Source organism: Dendrobates tinctorius, unplaced genomic scaffold (assembly GCF_039654945.1).
Source record: "Dendrobates tinctorius isolate UK_male_01 unplaced genomic scaffold, ASM3965494v1 ptg000326l, whole genome shotgun sequence".
Classification (NCBI taxonomy): Eukaryota; Metazoa; Chordata; class Amphibia; order Anura; family Dendrobatidae; genus Dendrobates; species Dendrobates tinctorius.
Genome location: NW_027361993.1, coordinates 11,367,518 through 11,389,381, shown reverse-complemented (window position 1 = coordinate 11,389,381; position 21,864 = coordinate 11,367,518). Strand labels below are relative to the sequence as shown.

General features: G+C 40.5%; 1 protein-coding gene across 2 annotated transcripts in view; it reads right to left on the bottom strand.

The window, feature by feature from the left end:
- PLEKHG5 (pleckstrin homology and RhoGEF domain containing G5) overlaps positions 1–21,864 on the bottom strand; it is a 368,148-nt gene that overhangs the window by 171,406 nt on the left and 174,878 nt on the right. For both annotated transcript variants that reach the window (XM_073561749.1, XM_073561750.1), the window contains 2 exons: positions 10,715–10,844; positions 3,828–3,930 (listed from right to left, as the gene is read on the bottom strand). In XM_073561749.1, the coding sequence (XP_073417850.1) occupies positions 3,828–3,930; positions 10,715–10,844 (233 nt within the window). The remainder of the gene's footprint in view (positions 1–3,827; positions 3,931–10,714; positions 10,845–21,864) is intronic.

Here is a 21,864-nt window from a genome sequence, read left to right as displayed (position 1 = left end):
GTCCAGAACAACTGCAAACGCCCGGGCCTCTCCCCAGCGTTGGAGTACCACCACCATCTTGGACGGAATCTGGTGCCGCCCCGGATCCTCTGATGGCAGCGCAGATCCGAAACAGCGTCCCCAATTTGTAATCCACAGGTCAGCGATTTTGCAATCCACAGGTGTTTGTAATCCACGGAAGAACAGTCCAAGTCCTACGAGGTTCTTCAGACGCAGGCCTGCCGCAGAAGGTGTCGTATTAGCGGCGGCGATCCTGCCGACTACGACAAATGTAGTGGGGGTCAGGCTTGGGGGGTGGACCACTGCTTATCTTGTCCGAATGACAGACACCATGCGAATCAAGGACGATGCGGAGACAGATTTCACGTGTAACAGTTCCGGATTTATTCGTCGTCCTCCGGACGACCACCAAACACGCACCGCAGCTTCTTTACACCACTCTGTCTTCAGGCCCAGGTACCTGCTCCTTAGCTCCAGTCGCAGTAACACACCTCGCGGATCTTTTGCTGGGGCTGTCCTAGACCTATCTACCGCCAGCGCTTCACCTGCCCGAGGACGTCGTCCTATCGGTACCCCCGGGGACTCGTCTGTCCTGCGGTCCGTCGGGTCAGGGCCACCCCCCTGACTGTCTTTTCTCTGTCCATCCCCTGGCCGAGCTCTTCTCTCTTCCCTGTCTTCTCCTGAGCTCCTCCCGGGACTAGTCTCTCTGGAACCCCTCCTTCTTCTATTTATCCCCTCTCTCACCGGGGAATTTCCCTCCCGGGCTCCTTTCTCCCTGCCCCCCCATGACTAAGCGTATCTTGAGCCATAAGCTGATGTTCAGTCCTCAACTACTCTCCCCTGCCATCTTGTGGTCATTTCTCAGTACTACACCCTCCTATCCATCTTTCCTAACTGTTACACTTCTATCCTGTCAATCTCTGTCTCTCCTGCACAAACCGTCCCCTCCTACTGCCATTCACGTCTGTCCGTCAAGTCACCTTCCCCACACTATTACCTTCCTCATTGTGATAAAATGCCACCCTTTCCCACTAAGAAGGTATAACTGAAGATAATCACATCCAAACTAAAATGATAAATTGGGAGATCTGCAGCAAGGAACTATTTCAATGCAGAAAGGGTCAGAAATGGGGCAAATCGATAATTTTTAATAATCTTGCCCTTAAATGACAACATACTGAATATAAACCTGATAAATGATTATGAAGTAAATGATGTGAAAATATACGCAGCGTCCTACACGCCTGATCAGGTTTATAAGCTAAAGTCCACTTGTTGCCAAGTAGAGCTGGGTCATCACCTCTTTTTAAAGATGGCTTTATAGAGAACACATGCATTAATGGCATCTGTTTTTTCTTATCGGTAAAAAAGCCAAAAGTTCATTTGGGGAGAATATAGAATTTGGAGGGATGGGAAGAAAAAGTGGGCTGAGAAAAAGATGTCCTATACAGTCCACTGTGCAAAGTTGAGAAGGTACAGCCATGGGCACGGTAATGGTGCCTATTAATGCTTGTCAGTTTGGAAATCTATTTGGGCCCATGATCCCATGATGCATCACTGCATTCCTCTAATTTTATATGTTGCATGCTATATTACCAAGGACATAGCTACAGGACGTGCAGAAGTAGCAGGTGTACCTGTACCCTGGTGTTTCAGGTCCCCTATGTCTCATAAGAAAACAGCAGCATTTTAAATGTCACATAGGGTGTGGCTCCCCTTACAGATTTTGTATTTAAATATCTGTTTTAATTAATATGTAAATTAACTTTAAGTTCTCTGGTTCTGGTTGTAGAAATTTACAAGCCTCTGTTTCCCTGGCTCTAATCCTTGCGTAGAGCTCTTTTCTTAAAGTGAGCTGTCAGTCAAGCAGAAGAAGGTGTAGCTTGGCAGAGAATAGATTCAATAAGGTAGAGGCTTGAAAAGTGCTCTGATTACACCCAAAGCAGTTAAACCTAATTTGTATATGAATCAAAACTGCAATTTTTGCTCAGTCAGGGAGCAACACGTTGCATAAATAAAGGTATGGATGACATTATTTGTCACCGAGCATCATGACCATATAAACAATTTGGGGGATGAAGGATCGTGTTGATAGATTCCCTGTGTATTTCTCCTTTAGTAGAGTCACTTCTAGGAGAGAATATGGCGCCTCACAGAGGCAGCATATGGTGACACAAGCAGTGACAATAAGGACTCTGTGTGGCGCTATAAAGGAATCATGCGCACACTATGAAATAATGAACCCCTTAGATAGGGATAAGGGGCTGAAAAGAATATTGCCAAACCTCACACAAGATGGCAAATATGTGCGCCTCAGTATTTTTAGAAGGAAAGCCTATCTGTGTGGTGTAATGTGTTTCTGTATGACATAACATTTGAGTGTGTAAAGGCGTAAAAGCAAAGACCAGAACGTTTGACACTTTGGTACATATGAGGAAATATAAAAGTTGCGTAGTCGGTGCTATAATAGTAGGAGTCTGTTGAAGAGAAGAAAGACTGAAGACCAGACAGAGCGGCATCTCTGACGCAGGGCGTAAGTGACCGATGCTGAATGCTATCTCTCCTTTTGTCTTTGCACTCCATCATGAGCAATCCTTGTAAAGGGAAGCCAGTGTAAGGGAGATGCTTCCCAATAGTGAAAGCTTTCTATTCAGAAGTGCCAAGATTTGTGTTTTATAGGATCGCCATTAAACGTGGAAGGGAACACTGCCCAGGAAGCGAAACCACAGCTTTCAATGCAGTGAATTGCAGCACAATATCTGCAGAATAGGCGGCAGGCGGTTTAAATATCAGGGAAAACAGAAGATCAGTAGACTGTCTGCATCGGTCTCCGGAGAAACATTACAAGTGCCAGCTGGACACGGTCGCCACAGTCTCCCTTTTTTTTATGAAAGAATTCTGACTTGTAGAAAGTCATTTATTATTGAGGAGACAAAAGACAGCGAGATTTCAAAATAATGGCGGCAATGGTTTATAGATGAGTATAATGGACTGTGGAAAGAGTGCACAACCTCTATACATAAGCCCTACTATGGCATATGGACATCATATGGGCTCAGGAGTACGGGCTCATATGGGCTCTAAGAGTAAAAAGAGCAGCTTCTCCTCAGCTAGTTTGCGCATAGTCATGTATATCAGAAAGGCACATTTACTTGAATATGGGCCATGTAATACTTCAGTATAGGCCACTGCAGGAAAAATGAGCTGTTTTTCCCTAAAAATAACAGCTGATCGTTGGAGGTTTCTGTAGCAGTTGTGAACAGTTCTTCAATACAGTCTGATACAGGTAGAGTTGCATCACTAGTGGTTATAAAGAACATCTCTATCTTTGGAGGACCTAGCCCCAGTTTATTTCAAGGCTGTATGTAATGCTTCATTTCTCCTGTGGAGGCACTGTGGCAGTGTTAAATTATTTTTGAGGGACCCTTCAATTTTTTTTTAGTTTATATTGCTGTTCTTTTATCACTTTGTAAGGGGGGTGTCCTTACTTACTGCAGAGCACCCTGACCTCCATATAAAGTTGCTAGATTAAGGGGATGAATGAAAGCTTAAAAATTGGCAGGGAATTTTTGTGGTTTAATTTCCCATTATGAAGAAAGGAATTGGTGGGAGCCACAGGGGTAATTAAACGGGTAGACAGAGTAATTACAGCTCTAGTGGGAGCACAGGTAACACATACAGACTCGACTATTATGTCACATGTCTGACAACATGAAAATCAACTGCTGTCTGTTACCGGGGGCAACCCATAGAATTTTGACAGAACCTATTCATGTGAATGGAGAAACCTACTTATAAAGCAGAGTAACCATTTATTTAGGACCTACCCTTTGCCATCCATTAACTCTTCTTCATCTTCTTCGACATCCGATGCAGGGCTGGTACGGGGAGGACATGATCGAGTGGAAACATTACGGGCCAAGATGGATCCTGGGAGATTGAATTAAAATGCAAAGTAAATACACAAAGCAACACTATACAAAATACAACACTGCTATGCATCACATTGATGAAGTGGAAGGGGAATGTCACCTTTTTTTTATACTTATCCAGGAAAACTGCAGATTTGTCAACATTTAGAATGAAAAATTTGGAATATTTTAGCTCCACCTCTGGGAATGGCTCCAAAACATGTAGGAATCTCTCACATCAAAATGGCTACTTTCATCCATGGTTTTGGTAAGTCCTCATCCCTCTTTGCATGTTGACACAATATCCATCACTTGAATGAGACACCAAACGTGAGTCTGATGTCTCAGAGGCCCAGAGCCATACACAAAAAACAAGCAGTGTGCACCGCTTTTCAGGAGGCTTCTGCGGCGCTCAATATATTTACTAACTCCTCAGAGATTGGGAGGATTTCCCTTTTTCTGAAAGTCTGAATCTACCGTATCTGTCTAAGGCTATGTGCATACTCAAAGTTGTTTCAGTTTTGAAGGAGAATTTGGAGAGTTTCCGTGCAGCTTTTGCGCCAAAAACTCCATGAAAAACTACCGTAAGTGTGCACATAGCCTAAGGGTATGTGCACACGGAATCTTTTTTTTAAGGTGATCAAAAATGATGCGTTCTCTAGTGGAAACTGCTTCAGGAAATGCTCAAGTAATGAATAACGCATCCAAAAGCTCCCCAAGATGGAGCATTTTCTCAAGTAATTCCCACAGGAAAGCTTGTCGTTTTTGACCACCTCAAAAAAATTGCTTGTGCACATACCCTAATAGTATCTATCTATCTATCTATCTATCTATCTATCATCTATTATCAATCTCATATCTATCTATCTATTATCTATATATTATCTATCTATCTATCTATCTATCTATCATCTATCTATCATCTATATATCATCATCTATTATCTATCTATCATCTATCTCATATTTATCTGTCTATCTATTATCTATCTATCGAATATCTATCTATCTATCTATCTACCTAATATCTATCTATCTCATACCTATCTCATATCTATCTATCTATCTATCTATCTATCTATCTATCATCTATCTATCTATCTATCTATCTATCCACAGACATAATTTGAATCCATGTGGCCAAATTGCAAAATTTAATTTCTACACCCCCTATAATAACACTCAAAAAGCTATATAAGTCTTTATGCACATACATAGAGTTGGTATTTTGATATATTTTTCTTTACATCCTCCACACGGTTAAACAAGATGAAGCATAATATCAACCTAACACAAGCCACCTAATCAGAAAATATCAAGAATGGATACCCAAGTTTTTTTCAGACTCTGCAACAGCAGCAAAATGGGATTCGGCATGAAAAGGTCAAGAGTGCAATTATTATTCAAACCATAGAAAAGTTGACTCCCCAGATGACTCTAAAATTAGAGCTACACCGCGCTCACAGAACGTCTGGACGGGAAAGGACAATAAACATATTAAATCTTGACTTTAATTTCCAGCGCAGGCTTGGATTTTGAAATACCCTTGAATATTGTCCAAGGAAATCTCACGACTTTGCCCGCAAAGTGTAAAGGATTTGGCTTGTCAAGTTGCCAACTAATGTTTCCATGAATGTAAGCTCCAATACTTTGGCAGGAAAATCATACAGTACTTAGAGGAAACTTAGAACTGGTGAGATTAATATCACAAAATATCCCGTTCACGTGACCCGGCTCCAAACTATGGGGATTTAGGTTATACTCTATCTTGTCTCTATTTGCTGTGAAGTTTAAAAATGCAATTTATTGCCTCCTGGTATCAGATTGGGGAGAGGTTGATGGTGTTCTTCAGGATGCCAATAAAAATATTCCATCCCCCATGATCACTACTGTATCTCCCAAACCTCCACAGCTGAGAACCCTCGGATACATTTACATGAAGGAAGGAGATGAGCAGCTTGTTATATAAGGCTGTACTGTCATACCCTGCCAGTTGGACCTATAAAAGTGTATATATTAGGAAATCAAAACACTATAAAAGAAAAGTGTCTCCTCCACGGGACCTCCCCGCTATGCACCAAAACAGAGCGCTACAAGAAGAGGCTCCTGTCATGTAAACGGCACCATGTAATACTACATTTCCCCTGCAGGGGCTGCGCAGAGATTGTCAAGGATTAGCGAAACTGTAGCCATATTGATAGAACAGTTGCTCTTTAACTTTTAGTTTGCTCAATGTGAAGTTATGGCGCTATTTGGGAACTATATGCTATTATTATGTTTGCACTGTATGGCAGTACTACATGTGCACTGTATGGTGGTATTGTTTAGGTACTGTATATCAATATTATATGGGTAATATTATGGCAGCATTATTCTTGATTTCCTTTTGGATTGCTCATGCTAAAACACATATTGGGGCACAGTACAACAAAGGGGACTTGGAGTATCTACGTGGCACAAAGGTGCAGCTAGATGCCTTCTGTTCCTCCTTACCACCTTGACACCTGGCACTGCACGTTGCTGTACAAACAGCTGTCTGCGAACGACTAATTACTGGATAATTCTGCTCCAAGCCCCGACTCCCTCCTAAACCCTGCGGGCAAACAAAGCACTCCCAGAAACAAGCAGGGACACACAGAACCACATTTCTAATATTTTTACAATGAGAGGCAAATTGTGAACACGTAGCGATTACAATGCACAATTTACGACACACAAGTCTTAAAGTGGAACCAATCCTCTAAAAATAGGAGAAAAATGTAATAATCCTATTTATACCTGTTACTACAACTAAGTCTGTGAGCATGAAACAGCGTGACCTATCGGGGTTGAACAATATAACAGTCAGTGATTCCCAGCATGCAGCTATCAGGGCACGCTGAGAGATGTAGTTATTTAACAGTGTGGGAACTATGGGTTGAAAATAAGAGATAAGTGATGCATTTTAGTGATTCACGTTATCCGTCTCCCAAGAAATGACATAAAACTTTTCAAACTTTTTATAAAGTTTTCAAACTTTTTAAAAACTTTTCAGACTTTTTTTTTTACAGTATTCAACTACATTCACAAGGTTTTTAACATCTCTGAATGATTCCAAAGTAGGAATATACAAAGTGAAGGTGATGTGGTGGTCACTAAAGCACAATGGTCCCTTCATCATTGTGCTAATTGGCAGGAGTGCGGAGGTCAGACCCTCACCAATCAAACACTGATGAAGTATCATAAGCAATCAATGTAAAAATCCTGAAGAACTCCTTTTTAGGAAGATTCTCTCAAAAAAAGAGCTAACGTCAGTCTGTAAAGCTTAACATGGTGCCTATTCATATGTGTTTTCAGTCCGAGTGCAATCCGACTAAATATCAGATCGTACTGGATGATCAATGTTATTCCATGGGGCCATGCACGTGTCTGATTTTTTTCATGCATGATTTGTATCTAATATTCGAGTTGCACTTGACCGTGAAAGTCAATGAGTCTGTGGAAAACATCAGACTGCATTCGGATGACATCTGAGTGCAGTCCGATTTTCACAGACTCACAGAATGGAGAAGATGGAGACACTTTTTTTTCCATCTTCTCCTCATCCGAGAAAATCGGATCACACTCTGTTCACTGTCCATAATCGGAGCGATTTTCTCGGATGACAGAAAATACAGCTGTGTGACCCTAGCCTTATATGGATCTATCTTGAGGCCTCCATAAGTGGGAACTGATGGTTGGTAATTTATTTGTCTCCAATTGTGAGGCTAAAAAGAACAAACAGATTTTATACAACTGTTGGAACATTCGATTTGCAAAATTTGAGATTCAAAAAAGTCTCAGGTCGTACCCAACCCCCATGAGATGCCATTAAGTAAAACCCCTTTATGTGGCATTCTTTGGTGACAACCCCCATATATCCAGCCAGTACTATAAAAATCACTTTGTCCTTTGCCGCACAACTGTCCCCTGGCAAAGTTTATGGGTCAAAGTATGTCTCTCTTTAATTGTAAAATCTGTAGCCTTGTAATTATTTAAGCGTGACCCCTGAAACTTGGCTGCGTGCCCCACACCGCGGTCTCCCCGATCTAAGAAAAAAACTTAGCCACAGAAGAAATATATAAGAATAAGACCGTGAGTTCATGGTGTATTTCAAAAACACTTTCAATTTTATGATTAAATTGATACACTCTCTGATTTTTTGAGAATGGAAGGCTGATTGCATAATATATAATATGCAGACACAAAACAAATACTTAATTCCGAATTTTTTAAAACCCGTAAGATATTAAATGGCGTAATGATCCCCCCCTCCAGAAAAAAAAAAATAGCTGATTTTTTATTTTACCCAACATAGAATTTTTTTTCAGGAAATTGTAAGCTAAAGTGAATGGTGTCATTGATACCTACATCTCGTCCCACTCGTGGCTATATCAATGGTAAGATAAAAAAAAGTCATGGCTCTAGGAAGATAGGGAAGAAAATGAGAAAGTACAAAAATGAAAAATGGACTCTGACGTGAAAGAGTTAACAAGACTAAAATTGAGTACGTGACACACTTTACTACCCTCTATTAACAGTTTCGCTCACTCCAGGATCATCAACTTAAAGCAGAATTTTATTCCCAGTTTTGCTATAATCTCGGTAGATTAATCTGATATCGAATCTAATAGTTTGCCGGACAATTCTTTTACTTATAAACAAAGTACTTTAATGGAAGCAGACCTCACGTTAGTGATCAGCAGGGCCAGTTTTTGACAAAGTGGGGCCCTGTGCAAAAATTTAAAGTGGGGCCGCAAATGCTCACATATTCCACATCCCACAAACATTTCAGTTGTATTTACATGCGTTGAGTTCAGGCCGTTAAAGGGAATCTGTCACCCCTTTTTTGAGATATCATATAATGATATCATTCAATTGTGTGTCACATAAGGATTCTCTTAGTACTTTTGCTTCCCCCTGACCCCGCACCTTTCATGCATAAATACCTTTTTTATATCGGTTCAGATGTATGTAAACTGCCGCTGTCCGGTCCGCTGGGCGGGGCTTATTCACCTGCTCCCCCCCTCCCTGTCTTGCTCTACACAAGAAGAAATGCGTTGAGCAAGACAGGGAGGGGGGAGCAGTTGAATAAGCCCCGCCCATCGGACCGGACCATGGCAGTTTACATACATCTGAACCGATATAAAAAAGGTATTTATGCATGAAAGGTGCGGGGTCAGGGGGAAGCAAAAGTACTAAGAGAATCCTTATGTGACACACAATTGAATGATATCATTATATGATATCTCAAAAAAGGGGTGACCGATTCCCTTTAAACGAGTGCGATCAACATTAAAGTCCTTCAGCGCTTGTTTCCCGGCCTCTTTACATCGGCTGAGGAAGAATGATGGCGACAGAACGATCACTAGTAGATCAATCTGTCCCCATACAGTATCATGTTATCAGCATCAGATCTGCAGTTTTCACTGGGCGATGTGCTGCTGAGAGCAATGATTTGCAATGACTTGTGTTCTGGCTAAATAAACAATGCAATCACCCAACAAATAGGCAGCATTTTGCTCATTCTTTGGACAATTGCTGATGTTTACACCTATGGACTCCCGTCCGTGCTACACACACATGTATATACACACAGCACACACACATATACATAGAGTACATACATACAGATACATGTATACACATAACACATACATACATACACGTACGTACATACAGATACATGTATACACAGCACCTACATATAGACGAATGCATACACAGTGCACATATATACAGACACATACTGGAGCACATACATACCAATACATACATGGACGGAGCACATACATACTGATACATGCATGGATGGAGCACATACATATCGACACTTGTATGGACGGAGCACATATACAGTATACAGAGAAATAAGTAATGAAACTGATCTAATCCATCATTCTAAATGTTTTAAATAATGTGTCAGCCCCGACGCGCGTTTCGGTGTACCTTCATACCTTCACCCCCTGACGAAGGTACGCCGAAACGCGCGTTGCGGCTGGGACATCCCGGGAACTTCAGCAGCACAAGAGGTATAGCACTGTGCTCGTATATTTAACACTTTCGTTTTGCCTTTAGAGTTATCTAAAACATTTAGAATGATGGATTAGATCCATTTCATTACTCCTTTTGCTCTGCACTTTATTTATTGTGATCATTTTATTTTTATGTGTGTTAATTGCTTGCTGCACTGGCCTATATGCATTTGCACTTTATATCTTATTATGAATAAGTTCTATATGGTTGTTTGCACATTAATGTTATATTAGCACCAGCACTTTATTTATCGAGTCTAAAAAAATGAACTTTTTTGAATTTACCAAATGGCTGCAATGAAACAAAGTGAAAAATTTAAAGGGATCTGAATACTTTCCGTACCCACTGTAAGCATGTTATCCCTTTATGACCCAGAGCAATTCTTCCGCAGTGAGAAATTGTGTTTTGAAGTTCTGTATATACAGTATATGTCTGGCTGTGCCTTGGGGTGTGAGTATGCAATTACAGCATCTCAGCCTGTTTTCCCTGCTGTATATTCCAGCCAAAGACCTTTCAATCAAGCAGAGGAGGGTGGAGCTAGGCAGGGAATACAGCATGTGCTTGAGGAGCTGGAAGTGCATCGTCACACCCCAAAGCTCAGCGTCATAGTGAGATCACATGATATGGTCGTCAGTCACTGGTGTCTCTCTATGATGGTATTATGTCCTAGTGCAAAAGAAGACCCATTATAATTATCAGTGCTGTCAAATAATCTGTAAAGAAGGGTATCAATTAAAATAAGAAGCTTACCTTGAGGGGGGAGGTCAAAGCGTATATGTCTATCGAAGTGCATGGTGCTGTGGAACTTGACGTCACAAGACTCACACAAATTCAAAGGATTTTTCTGATTCATCTGCTGGCAGTCCGCGTGGTGACATACCTGAGGGAAAGCAATGGGCAGTCCTTCAGTACAGGAGATGGCTATGCAATATGCAGTCATAAGGGACAGGAACCATGATAGATAGATAGATAGATAGATAGATAGATAGATAGATAGATAGATAGATAGATTCATAGACACTTCTTTATGTCATGCAGGTTAGAAGATAAACCACAAATGGCAGTTGCAATCCCATGTAATTAGCAGTCCTGTGTAATTAATTACAGACATGTGTCCCATATTTGACACTGAATCAAGACAGAAAAACTCCCCATTGCCATTGTATTACACTGCTGTCAGTGTACCCGGAGCGAGCGCCAGTTTAATCACACAGGACAGTACAATGCAAATTATCTTCTTGCTGCAGATTGGTAAAAGGTCAGAAGTGACACCTGATGAGTCTCTCAGTAAAACCTTTTCATGTTCTCAAAGGTCACAAAGTAGCGGAGATCAATACTGGCATGTGAGATACTGCATGCTCGACGGAGGACATTTCTACATCACCCAGGTCTTATTAAAGTATTATAGTAGATATATTCTTGTACATAGGGGCAGTATTATAGTAGTTATATTCTTATACATAGGAGCAGTATTCTAGTAGATGTACTACATACAATAGGGGCAGTATTATAGTAGTTATATTCTTGTACATAGGGGCAGTATTATAGTAGTTATATTCTTGTCCATAGGAGCAGTATTATAGAAGTTATATTCTTGTCCATAGCGGCAGTATAATAGCAGTTATATTCTTGTACATAGGGGCAGTATTATAGAAGTTATATTCTTGTACATAGGGGCAGTAATATAGAAGTTATATTCTTGTACATAGGGGCAGTATTATAGTAGTCATATTCTTGTACATAGGGGCAGTATTATACTAGTTATATTCTTGTACATAGGAGCAGTATTATAGTAGTTATATTCTTGTACATAGGAGCAGTATTATAGTAGTTATATTCCTGTACATAGGGGCAGTATTATAGTAGTTATATTCTTGTACATAGGGGCAGTATTATAGTAGTTATATTCTTGTACATAGGGGCAGTATTATAGTAGTTATATTCTTGTACATAAGGGTCAGTATTATAGTAGTTATATTCTTATACATAGGGGCAGTAGTATAGTAGTTATATTCCTGTATATAGGGGCAGTATTATAGTAGTTATATTCTTGTACATAGGGGGCAGTATTATAGTAGTTATATAATTGTACATGGGGCAGTATTATAGTAGTTATATTCTTGTACATATTGGGCAGTATTATAGTAGTTATTTTCTTGTGCATAGGGGCAGTATTATAGTATATATATTCTTGTAAAAGAGGCAGTATTATAGTAGTTATATTCTTATACAAAGGAGGACAGCATTATATTAGTTACAGTATATTCTTGTACATATGAACAATATAATAGTAGTTTTATTGTTATACAAAAGGGGATAGTATTATAGTAGTTATATTCTTGTACATGAGGGGCAGTATTATAGTAGTTATATTCTTGTACATGAGGGGCAGTATTATAGAAGTTATATTCTTGTACATAGGGGCAGTATTATAGTAGTTATATTCTTATACATAGGAGCAGTATTATAGTAGTTATATTCTTATACATCGGGGCAGTATTATAGTAGTTATATTCTTATACATAGGGGCAGTATTATAGTAGTTATATTCTTATACATAGGAGCAGTATTCTAGTAGATATACTACATACAATAGGGGCAGTATTATAGTAGTTATATTCTTATAAATAAGGGCAGTATTATAGTAGTTATATTCTTGTATTCTTGTACATAGGAGCAGTATTATAGCAGTTATATGCTTGTACATAGGAGCAGTATTCTAGTAGATATATTCTTGTACATAGGGGCAGTATTATAGTAGTTATATTCTTGTACATAGGAGCAGTGTTCTAGTAGATATTTTCTTGTACATAGGAACAGTATTATAGTAGTTATATTCTTGTACATAAGGGCAGTATTATAGTAGTTATATTCCTGTATATAGGGGCAGTATTATAGTAGTTATATTCTTGTACATAGGGGGCAGTATTATAGTAGTTATATACTTGTACAAGGGGCCGTATTATAGTAGTTATATTCTTGTACATAGGGGCAGTATTATAGTAGTTATAGTCTTGTACATAGGGGCAGTATTATAGCAGTTATATTCCTATATATAGGGGCAGTATTATAGTAGTTATATTCTTGTACATAGGGGCAGTATTATAGAAGTTATATTCTTGTACATAGGGGCAGTATTATAGTAGTTATATTCTTGTTCATAGGGGGCAGTATTATAGTAGTTATATCCTTGTACATGGGGCAGTATTATAGTAGTTATATTCTTGTACATATTGGGCAGTATTATAGTAGTTATTTTCTTGTGCATAGGGGCAGTATTATAGTATATATATTCTTGTAAAAGAGGCAGTATTATAGTAGTTATATTCTTATACAAAGTAGGACAGCATTATATTAGATACAGTATATTCTTGTACATATGAACAGTATAATAGTAGATTTATTGTTATACAAAAGGGGATAGTATTATAGTAGTTATATTCTTGTACATGAGGGGCAGAATTATAGCAGTTATTTTTTTGTTGCTAAGGGGGAACATCACGCTGTTCCATATTTTTGGGGATAAATAAGGGCCTTAGGTTAATAGAACATAACATATATTTAAATGATCAAAATGTCCACACTTTCCAAAATTCCAATTAAAGTAAATATAAATTTAAATAGATACAATAATTAATATTAATAACACATAATAGTTCATATCTAGAGTTAGGGCATTAATGATTTCTTGATTCCAGCTCTGACTCCTTAGCCCTGAGCACAACAATTTCACGGAGACACAGGGAATTACTAAATAAGACAGGAGAGCGGAGAGACCACTTTAAGAGAATTTTTAGCACTGTTGCAAAACAGGATGGCTGCACCATATAATTTAATTATGTGATATATACATTGTGTACATGTTATATATATATATATATATATATATATATATATATATATATATATATCCTTTTCTAGCTCTTTCCGGCAGGAGGTTTTTGAGGACATGCTGGTCTTTTGCAATAAAAGGAATATTCCATACAAGGTTCCTAAAATACATGTTGCTGAGCCAGGCAGAAAATGACTGTCACAAAACCACTTCTCTAACTTCTTGTAAATTATAAAGAGCACAAGCTGCGGTGAGGAGCCATAACTGCTCTAAATACAAAACTAGTTATTACAGCCCATGTGCAGCTGATGTTCTCCCGGTAAATGAAAAGCCACTTGTAATTTTACAAAGTGGAAGTCTTTGTTCACATCGTTCCATATGTTGTGCAAAATAGGTTTTACCATAGAGAAAAACACAACAGATGGAACCATTTACCAAAACTGGATATAGACGGTAAGATTTCGGGATATGACGGTAAATCCCCATGTGTTATGTGATCGTGCCACATATTTCTCCCTCTACCATAAGTTTCGCCCTTAGGCCTCACTGATTTTTCTCATATGCAAAAAAAAAAAAAAACAGTCGGAGTTTCATCAATTTTTGATCAGACTTTCATCAGGGTTTGAACAATTTTGCCATTTTTTCTCGAGTGAAAAATTGAATGCTGGAGGATTTTCTAGCTCCTTTTATTATTATTAATATTAGTTTTATTTATTATTATAACGCCATTTATTCCATGGTGCTTTACATGTGAAGAGGGGTATACCTAATATCTATTAAACAGTCCGTGAAAAAAAACGGACAGCAAACGGATGGCATCTGTTTTTTTATCAGTAATCTTACATTGGTGAGATTGATCCAAGACTCAGCTCAAATTCGCACAAGTCTTGTCTTTATGTTGGAAATACAAGAACATGTGAACAGCTCCATACATAATACATAGGTGCGAGTTCTACGTATAGCACTCGTAGGAGAAAAACTTAGACTATGTGCACACTGAGTATTTTTGGAGAGTTTTTAGAGCAGAAACTCAACGTTTTTTAACTCTTTTGAGATTTGGAAGAGGATTTGGAGAGTTTCCACTTAGTTTTTGTGCTAAAAACTCTATGTGAATATAGCCTTGGTACAGTATTGTGAAAAAATCCTTTGCATTATATTATATCCCATTGCTGATTTTAGGTGCATGGTACATATAGAAAAACAGGAACAAATCTATAGAAAAAAAAAATTCCATTCAGTTTATTTTTCAGGAGCATTAGATATAGTACACTCCGAAATGTTTCATGCAATCTGCATATTTTGTGATGATCTTATCATGGTGTCATGTCAAAGCTGTGCTATGTGCTCTGAGCCAATTAGATTTCTCCCTGGTGCTTCCACTGTTCCTCCTGCTTCACTCAAAACTGAGGAAGAGATACTGCAGCAGCATCCCCCTCTTCCCCCTCACTCCCTGTTTTTTTAGCTTATTTTATTATTCTAGGTAATTTGGTGATGGATGAGATTTTTCTGCAATTCTAATAAGTCAACTACACACTTAATGGACTTTTTCAGCTGCAAATTTCACCACAAATGAAGGTGAGAAAGAGGAAACTTGAGGAAATGATCAATTGCCACCACTAGGGGGTGACTTTATAAACAAAAGTCTATGGCTCCTATTAACCTAAGTAGGAGCTAAATACAGATTGACTCCTAGTGGTGACAATAGGCAGTAAAGTTTTTTTCGTTCTTTTCTGAGGAGGAGGGTCAAATTTGTTATTCATTGCTGAAATAACAGAGCATCAAGTTTTATGAATCACATTAATTAACTTGGCAAACGACCTATGCTGCTAGTTTTGAGATGTGCCCGTTAATATTGCTACAAAGTATAATATATGTACTAACTACTATATAGTTATTGTCTTCTCTAATGGCGAGAGGCAACGGTTAACTGATAACAATATAATAGACAATTCAGCTATAAATATGCAACAAAGCAATAAACAATGGATAATGTGATAAAATCTAAAATTACACTTTTGCATTTAATTTGTGATAGCCTCCTGCACATGATGGGATATTTTCTCCAGCGCCATAAGTAATCGCCATTGTTCACCGTGCCAGCGTTGAGCCGCTACTTGTTATTCATCGGAATTACAGTTTAGCGTCTATTGTGTATTTAGATCTAAATTAAGGAAGAATTTTATATTTTTAGCTCTGGGAAAAGAAAATGTGATGGAATAATCCGAAACACAAGCGATAAATTAATAGGAAAAAGTATTATTATAGGGGGCTGTAGTACCAATGAGCGAGTGCTGGTGGGTCACCCTGTGGTTGCTGTAAAGATGTAGCCAGTTTTTGAGTTGCATTTAAAGGGGATATTGCATCAGTAGTGTAATGATAGGGTTTGCCTTTATTGATGATGGGTAAGGGTCTGGCTATAGGAACCCCCATCAATCACTATAACAAAAGGGCCAACGCAGTTCATGCCTCATTCACACGTCAGTTTTTTTCACGTCTGAGAAAAAGTAACCAAATTTCATCAGTAATTTTTGGTCAGAGTTTTTATCAGTCATCTCTGTGACACCCATGTTGGGAAGTGGCAAGATGTCAACAGTGAACTGCAGATCAGCTCCTATTCAAAAGACATATTTGCTTTATTAACCATTAATAACACTAAATTATACTGTAAAGACAGCCTAGATCATGGTGCGAGACAGTAAGGACGTGTGATAGGAAGGTGTGGCCCGATAACAGTGTTATTTCTCTATGTCATATAGGTCAAGTACTGTATATATAGGTTATCATAATTAACTTTGTGCTAATGATGTGGTTTTTCCCGTCAGTCTGCAGGTCTAATGTGTCAAGTACACCGGCTGATAATCAGCCATACTCATTTAGGAAACACTCATTCCTGAATCCTGATCATTAGCCCATGTCAACATTGCTAATCTGGCGAGCCAGCAAATGCCTTTATGTCGCCTAGAAATCATTAATAATCATTTTCAGCAGCACATCTCACCATGCAAAACGGGAATGTGCTGCAGACAGCAAGCGAGCACTGACCCGCAACCGAATAATTCGCCCCCATAGGGTTTGCATTGACCTGTATAAAAACCTATAACTTCCGTTGACTTGATAGGCAGCAGTTCAATGTCCGTTAGGCAGATGCAAGGCTCTTCTCCGTTCACCATCGAAGCAATAAAAGGGTTAGGCTCAAATTTATAATTAAAGGGATAATGCTGTGTAACATCAGTGACATTTATGTATACCACATTGCCCCACAGGGGTAAGGAAATAAGGGTCCCCTTTATAAAGCAATACCAGTTCACTCCCTTTAATTGTCGGCCATCCCCAGATGGAGGCCTCAGTCTAGTGCTTTAATTATCTTAATAATCCTCATTATACATTTAAAGGGTAATACTCTTTTTGTTTTTCAAGAAGTTAACACTACTCATATTAATTTCAGCTCACAACTGTATACTTAGCCTTTACTGGCTATTAAAATGGGGGATCCCCAAAAAAATGACATAGGGTCCCCCTATATTTAATAACCAGCAAAGGCTATGCAGGCAGTTGGGGGCTGCTATTAATAGTCTAGCAAGGGGCCATGAATACTGGCCCCCAGGCTAAAAACATCAGCTCTCAGCCGCCCCAGAAAAGGCACATCTCTAAGATGCGCCAATTCAAGGGTTTCGGTGGAATTAGACGAGGTCGTAAGTATGGTTTAATTGAGAATATTAAAGGAGTCTGTGTCATTCTTTCAATTAAAGGACTTTTTCTTGGTGTAGTAATGAAGATTACCATAAAAAATGCAGCAACAACGCCCAGTGTAAACATACCCTTACAGTGACAGCCACAGTGCCCCCATTACAGTGACAGCCACAGTGCCCCCAACAACAGTGACAGGCACAGTGTCCCCATAACAGTGACAGCCACAGTGCCCTCATAACAGTGACATTCACAGGGTCCCCATATCAATGACAGCCAAAAAAAGGCTCTTAAAATTAAGTCTATATGTCAATAGGCAGGGCAGTAGCTGGGAAAGGCTAACAAGCCATGAGCCCATGGTGCCAGCCAGTCAGTCTGCTCTGTCCAGAGTATTTGTTTCCAAGGTAAGGACAATGAACTGTGTCTGGCTATGGCTACGGCTCTGCAGGAGCGGGTGCCCTCTGTATAAAGGAGACATATAAAGTATAGGAAGGAGACTGCTCATTCCAATTTATTGTCAATACTTAGTCTGAGAGCAGAACAATATTACAGTATATTTCATGTAACCAATTTTTTCTCTGTAATGAGCTCCTTCTACCAAACAAAACACATTTACCAAAGTTTCCTACTTTTACAATAATGACTTTGAGAAGTTACATAACTGCAGCCGGGTCCTCGCCACCTCTCTGCTGTTATTCCAGAGATAAATGGAATCAGAGGACAGATGAAAGGGGGCTCCTCCGTCACATGTGACCCCCATGTGATACTTGTGTAAGCAACAGCATTCCACTTGCTCATGTCTCTCCTACCAGTTCTATGCAGCCCATGGGCTTACAATGAGCCCACCCAATAATGACAATATGGAAATATACACAGTGGTGCTTCAAAATTTGTGGACCCGTCAGAAGTTTCCATACTTCTGCATTAATTTGACCAAAAGAGTCATCAGATTTTCACACAAGTTCTAAAAGTAACAAGAAAATTAAAAAAAATTAGACTGTCTTTTTTTAGGAAAATGATCCAATACCACACATGTGTAAATGGCAAAACTATGTGATCCTTTAATTTCATTATCTGGTGTGACCCATTTGCGCGGCAATAACTGCATCTAAACTTTTCCGGTAATTGTTGATTAGTCCTGCTCATCAACTTGGAGGAATTTTAGTCCATTACTCCCTGTAAAACAGCTCCACTTCTGTTATATTGGCAGTTTTTCTCCCATGAACTGCTCACTTTAGGTCCTTGCAAAACATTTCTATATTTCGATTATGGTCAGGATCATGACTTGGCCATTCCAAAACTTTAAAGGGAATCTGTCACCTCATTTTTCGCATATAAGCTGCAGCCACCGCAATTAGGGGCTTATCTTCAGCATTCTATAATGCTGCAGATGAGCCCGCGATGTAACCTGAAAGATAAGAAAAAGAAGTTAGATAATACTCACCCGAGGATCCGGTCCGGTCCGATGGGTGTCGCAGGTCCGGGTCCGACGCTTCCTATCTTCATGCGATGATGTCCTCTATCTGGATTCTGTTGCGGATCCTGCGCAGGCATACTGATTTGCCCTGTTGAAGGCAGAGTAAAGTACTGCATTGCGCAGGTGCTGGGCCTCTCTGACCTTTACCGGGGCCTGCGCACTGCAGTACTTTGCTCTGCCCTCAACAGGGCAGAGAATTACATCTGCGAAGGAGCTGCGACAGAGCAAGGAGGAGGACGTCATCACCCATCTGACCGGAACCCCGGGTGAGTATAATCTAACTTGTTTTTCTTATCTTTCAGGTTACATCGGGGGCTTATCTACAGCATTACAGAATGCTGTAGATAAGCCACTAATGGCAGTGGCCGCAGCTTATATGCGAAAAATGAGGTGACAGATTCCCTTTAACTTTATTCTTTAACTATTCTTTTGTAAAAGAACTTGTGCGCTTTGGGTCGTTGTCTTGCTACATCACGAAACAATAACTGACCTCAGGGAGACCAGTCAAAGAAAACACTGTGGCAGCCGGCAAAGGCGCTCAATCAGTGAAATCCTAGTGGGTCGCCCCTCACACCCAGGGCAGCGGGGTACTCGGTACTGGGCCGGTGTCAGGGGGAATGTGTGTCACAGCAGCGGTGACCCGGTCCGTGGCCCTGGGCGCCCAATATCAATGGCGGTGATGTTAATGGTGTAATAGTTTATTTGGATAGTTCGTGACGCCACCCGTAGTGTTTGGCAAGTAAGATGTTGAGCCAACGCTGCATGCAGATCCACTGGGACTGATGGTGTGGTGCAGCAAAGATGGTGTAGCTCCCCACAGGTGGAGCTGTAGTCCCAGGGCAGTGTAGGTGCAATGGATGAGGAGAGGCGCAGAATGGTATAGGTGCTGGTACCCAGGTGTAGCGGTGTAGCGGTGCTGGAATAACTGGAGGACACCAGAGTATGCGGTTCCAAAGCTTTACTCACTGTTTGCAGTTCACACAAATGCCTGCCTCCGCACTGTGTTCTTCAGGTCAGGGCCCCAGCCAACCTCCAGGCAGTATAGGATTCTCCCCTCCACACTCCGCCAATATGTACCTTACTGAACGACTCCTCCAATGCGCCTTTAGGTGCGAAGCACTCCAGTACTTAGTTACCCTGGAATGCCTCTCTCTAGGTGTTCCTAGTCTCTACTTGTATGACAGACAGCTGTAGCCTGCTTCGGGGACTCCTCACTGCGTCCCGGCTCACTATCCAGTTGCTGTTGTGTCCCAAGTCTATGATGGGAGCAAGGCGTTAGTGGCTCACTACTCCTCCGGTGTCTGTTGCCGGACATAAAGATCCAATCAACCTCGGGGACCGGGCCCCAGCCTTTGCGCTCTGGACTGGAAGGGTTAGGGTTCTCTCTCTTTCTCAACCTGCTTCCCACCGTCCTTCTATTCTCCTTCGTTCCGATCTGTTCTCTCTCTCTTATGGAATCTGTAGTCTCCAGTCTACGTCTCTTTCCTTCTGTTCCTTTCCCGTGCCAGCTGGCTCAGGTCACTGAGGCAGCTGCAGCACTCCTTCATCCATCCCTCTTCCAGGGATCCTCACTCCTGTCTGAGTGACTTCCTTTCTCTCTCTCCCTCTGTCAGACTGACCGACTGACCTGAAATCCTACACCTTCCCTCTCTTTTATATCTAACTCCACCCGCCTCCCCAGCACCTCCCGTGTTACGAAGCCAGGGACCACAAAAGGCACCCTATGACCTTTCCAGCATAAAGCATAGATGGGTCCCTGCTGAACTATCCTGTGTGTGGGGTGCAGGTGTTGGAATGTGAAAGGGAGTTCCTACCCTACCAGGATGGTGGGGTACCACACCTTAGGAGAAGGTGCAGTACCTCTGTGGCGACTGAAGCCTCAGGGGAGCCACACTAGGTGCAATGCTCCCTGGCAAATACGAATATGCAAAAAAAGGAAGATCTGGCTAATCCCGTGTTTGAGACTCTTAAATGAGGCTCCACGGACTTTTGTTGTCTTGCTACATGACACATCCTCTTGAGATTCTGTGCATGATCAGATATCCTGACATTTTACTTTAGAATTTGTTGCTATAATTCAAAATTTCTTGGTCCACCGATGATGGTAAACAGTCCTGGCCCAGATGTTGTAAAACAGGCCCAAATCATGATACTACCACCACCATATTTCTCTCACGGTGTGAGGTTCTATGCTGTAATGCAGACTTTTTCATTCTCCAAACGCTTCTCATTTAAACCTAAATTTAGTCTCATCCGTTCATAAAATATTGTTTCAGAAGCTTTCTGGCTTGGTCAGGTGATCTGTGACAAACTGCAGATGGGTAGCAATTAATTCTGCCATGCCCCCCTGAGACTTCGCTCAGACTCCCCCTCCAATTCCGCCTCCACCACTCAAACCTCACACAGTCCCACGTGTACTCTTGGAAAAACTTCATTTCTGCACCACATCCTGATCAATCACGCATTAACAGATCCCATTGAAAACCATATCACATACATATGATGTAGTAGGTCCGACTCCCACACAGAAGTCTGCATCTAAAATGATTAGGGAAGAGAGGGTTAGACCAAAGAAAGCACTGCTGATCAAGGCCCATGGTCTTCTGACTTACAAAGGATTAAAGTATCCATAAATATGGAAAACAATAAAGTTAAAGTCACACATGCATTATTTTGGATCACTATTGTTTTGCGCCCATTTTTTTACAAGACTGAGCAGCTCAATGTGGATGGGACAGCGCCATAACGGACAAAATTACTCTGCAGTGGCTTACATAAGAGACAGTGTTCTTCACAAAAGTGGTCTGTCATTATGGGGGTCTACAAGGGTCTCTTGTCAGCAGAGAGAAAGAGACTGCCCCGGGCCGGACACTTTTTCTCAACCTACCCCATAGCAGCTCTTTT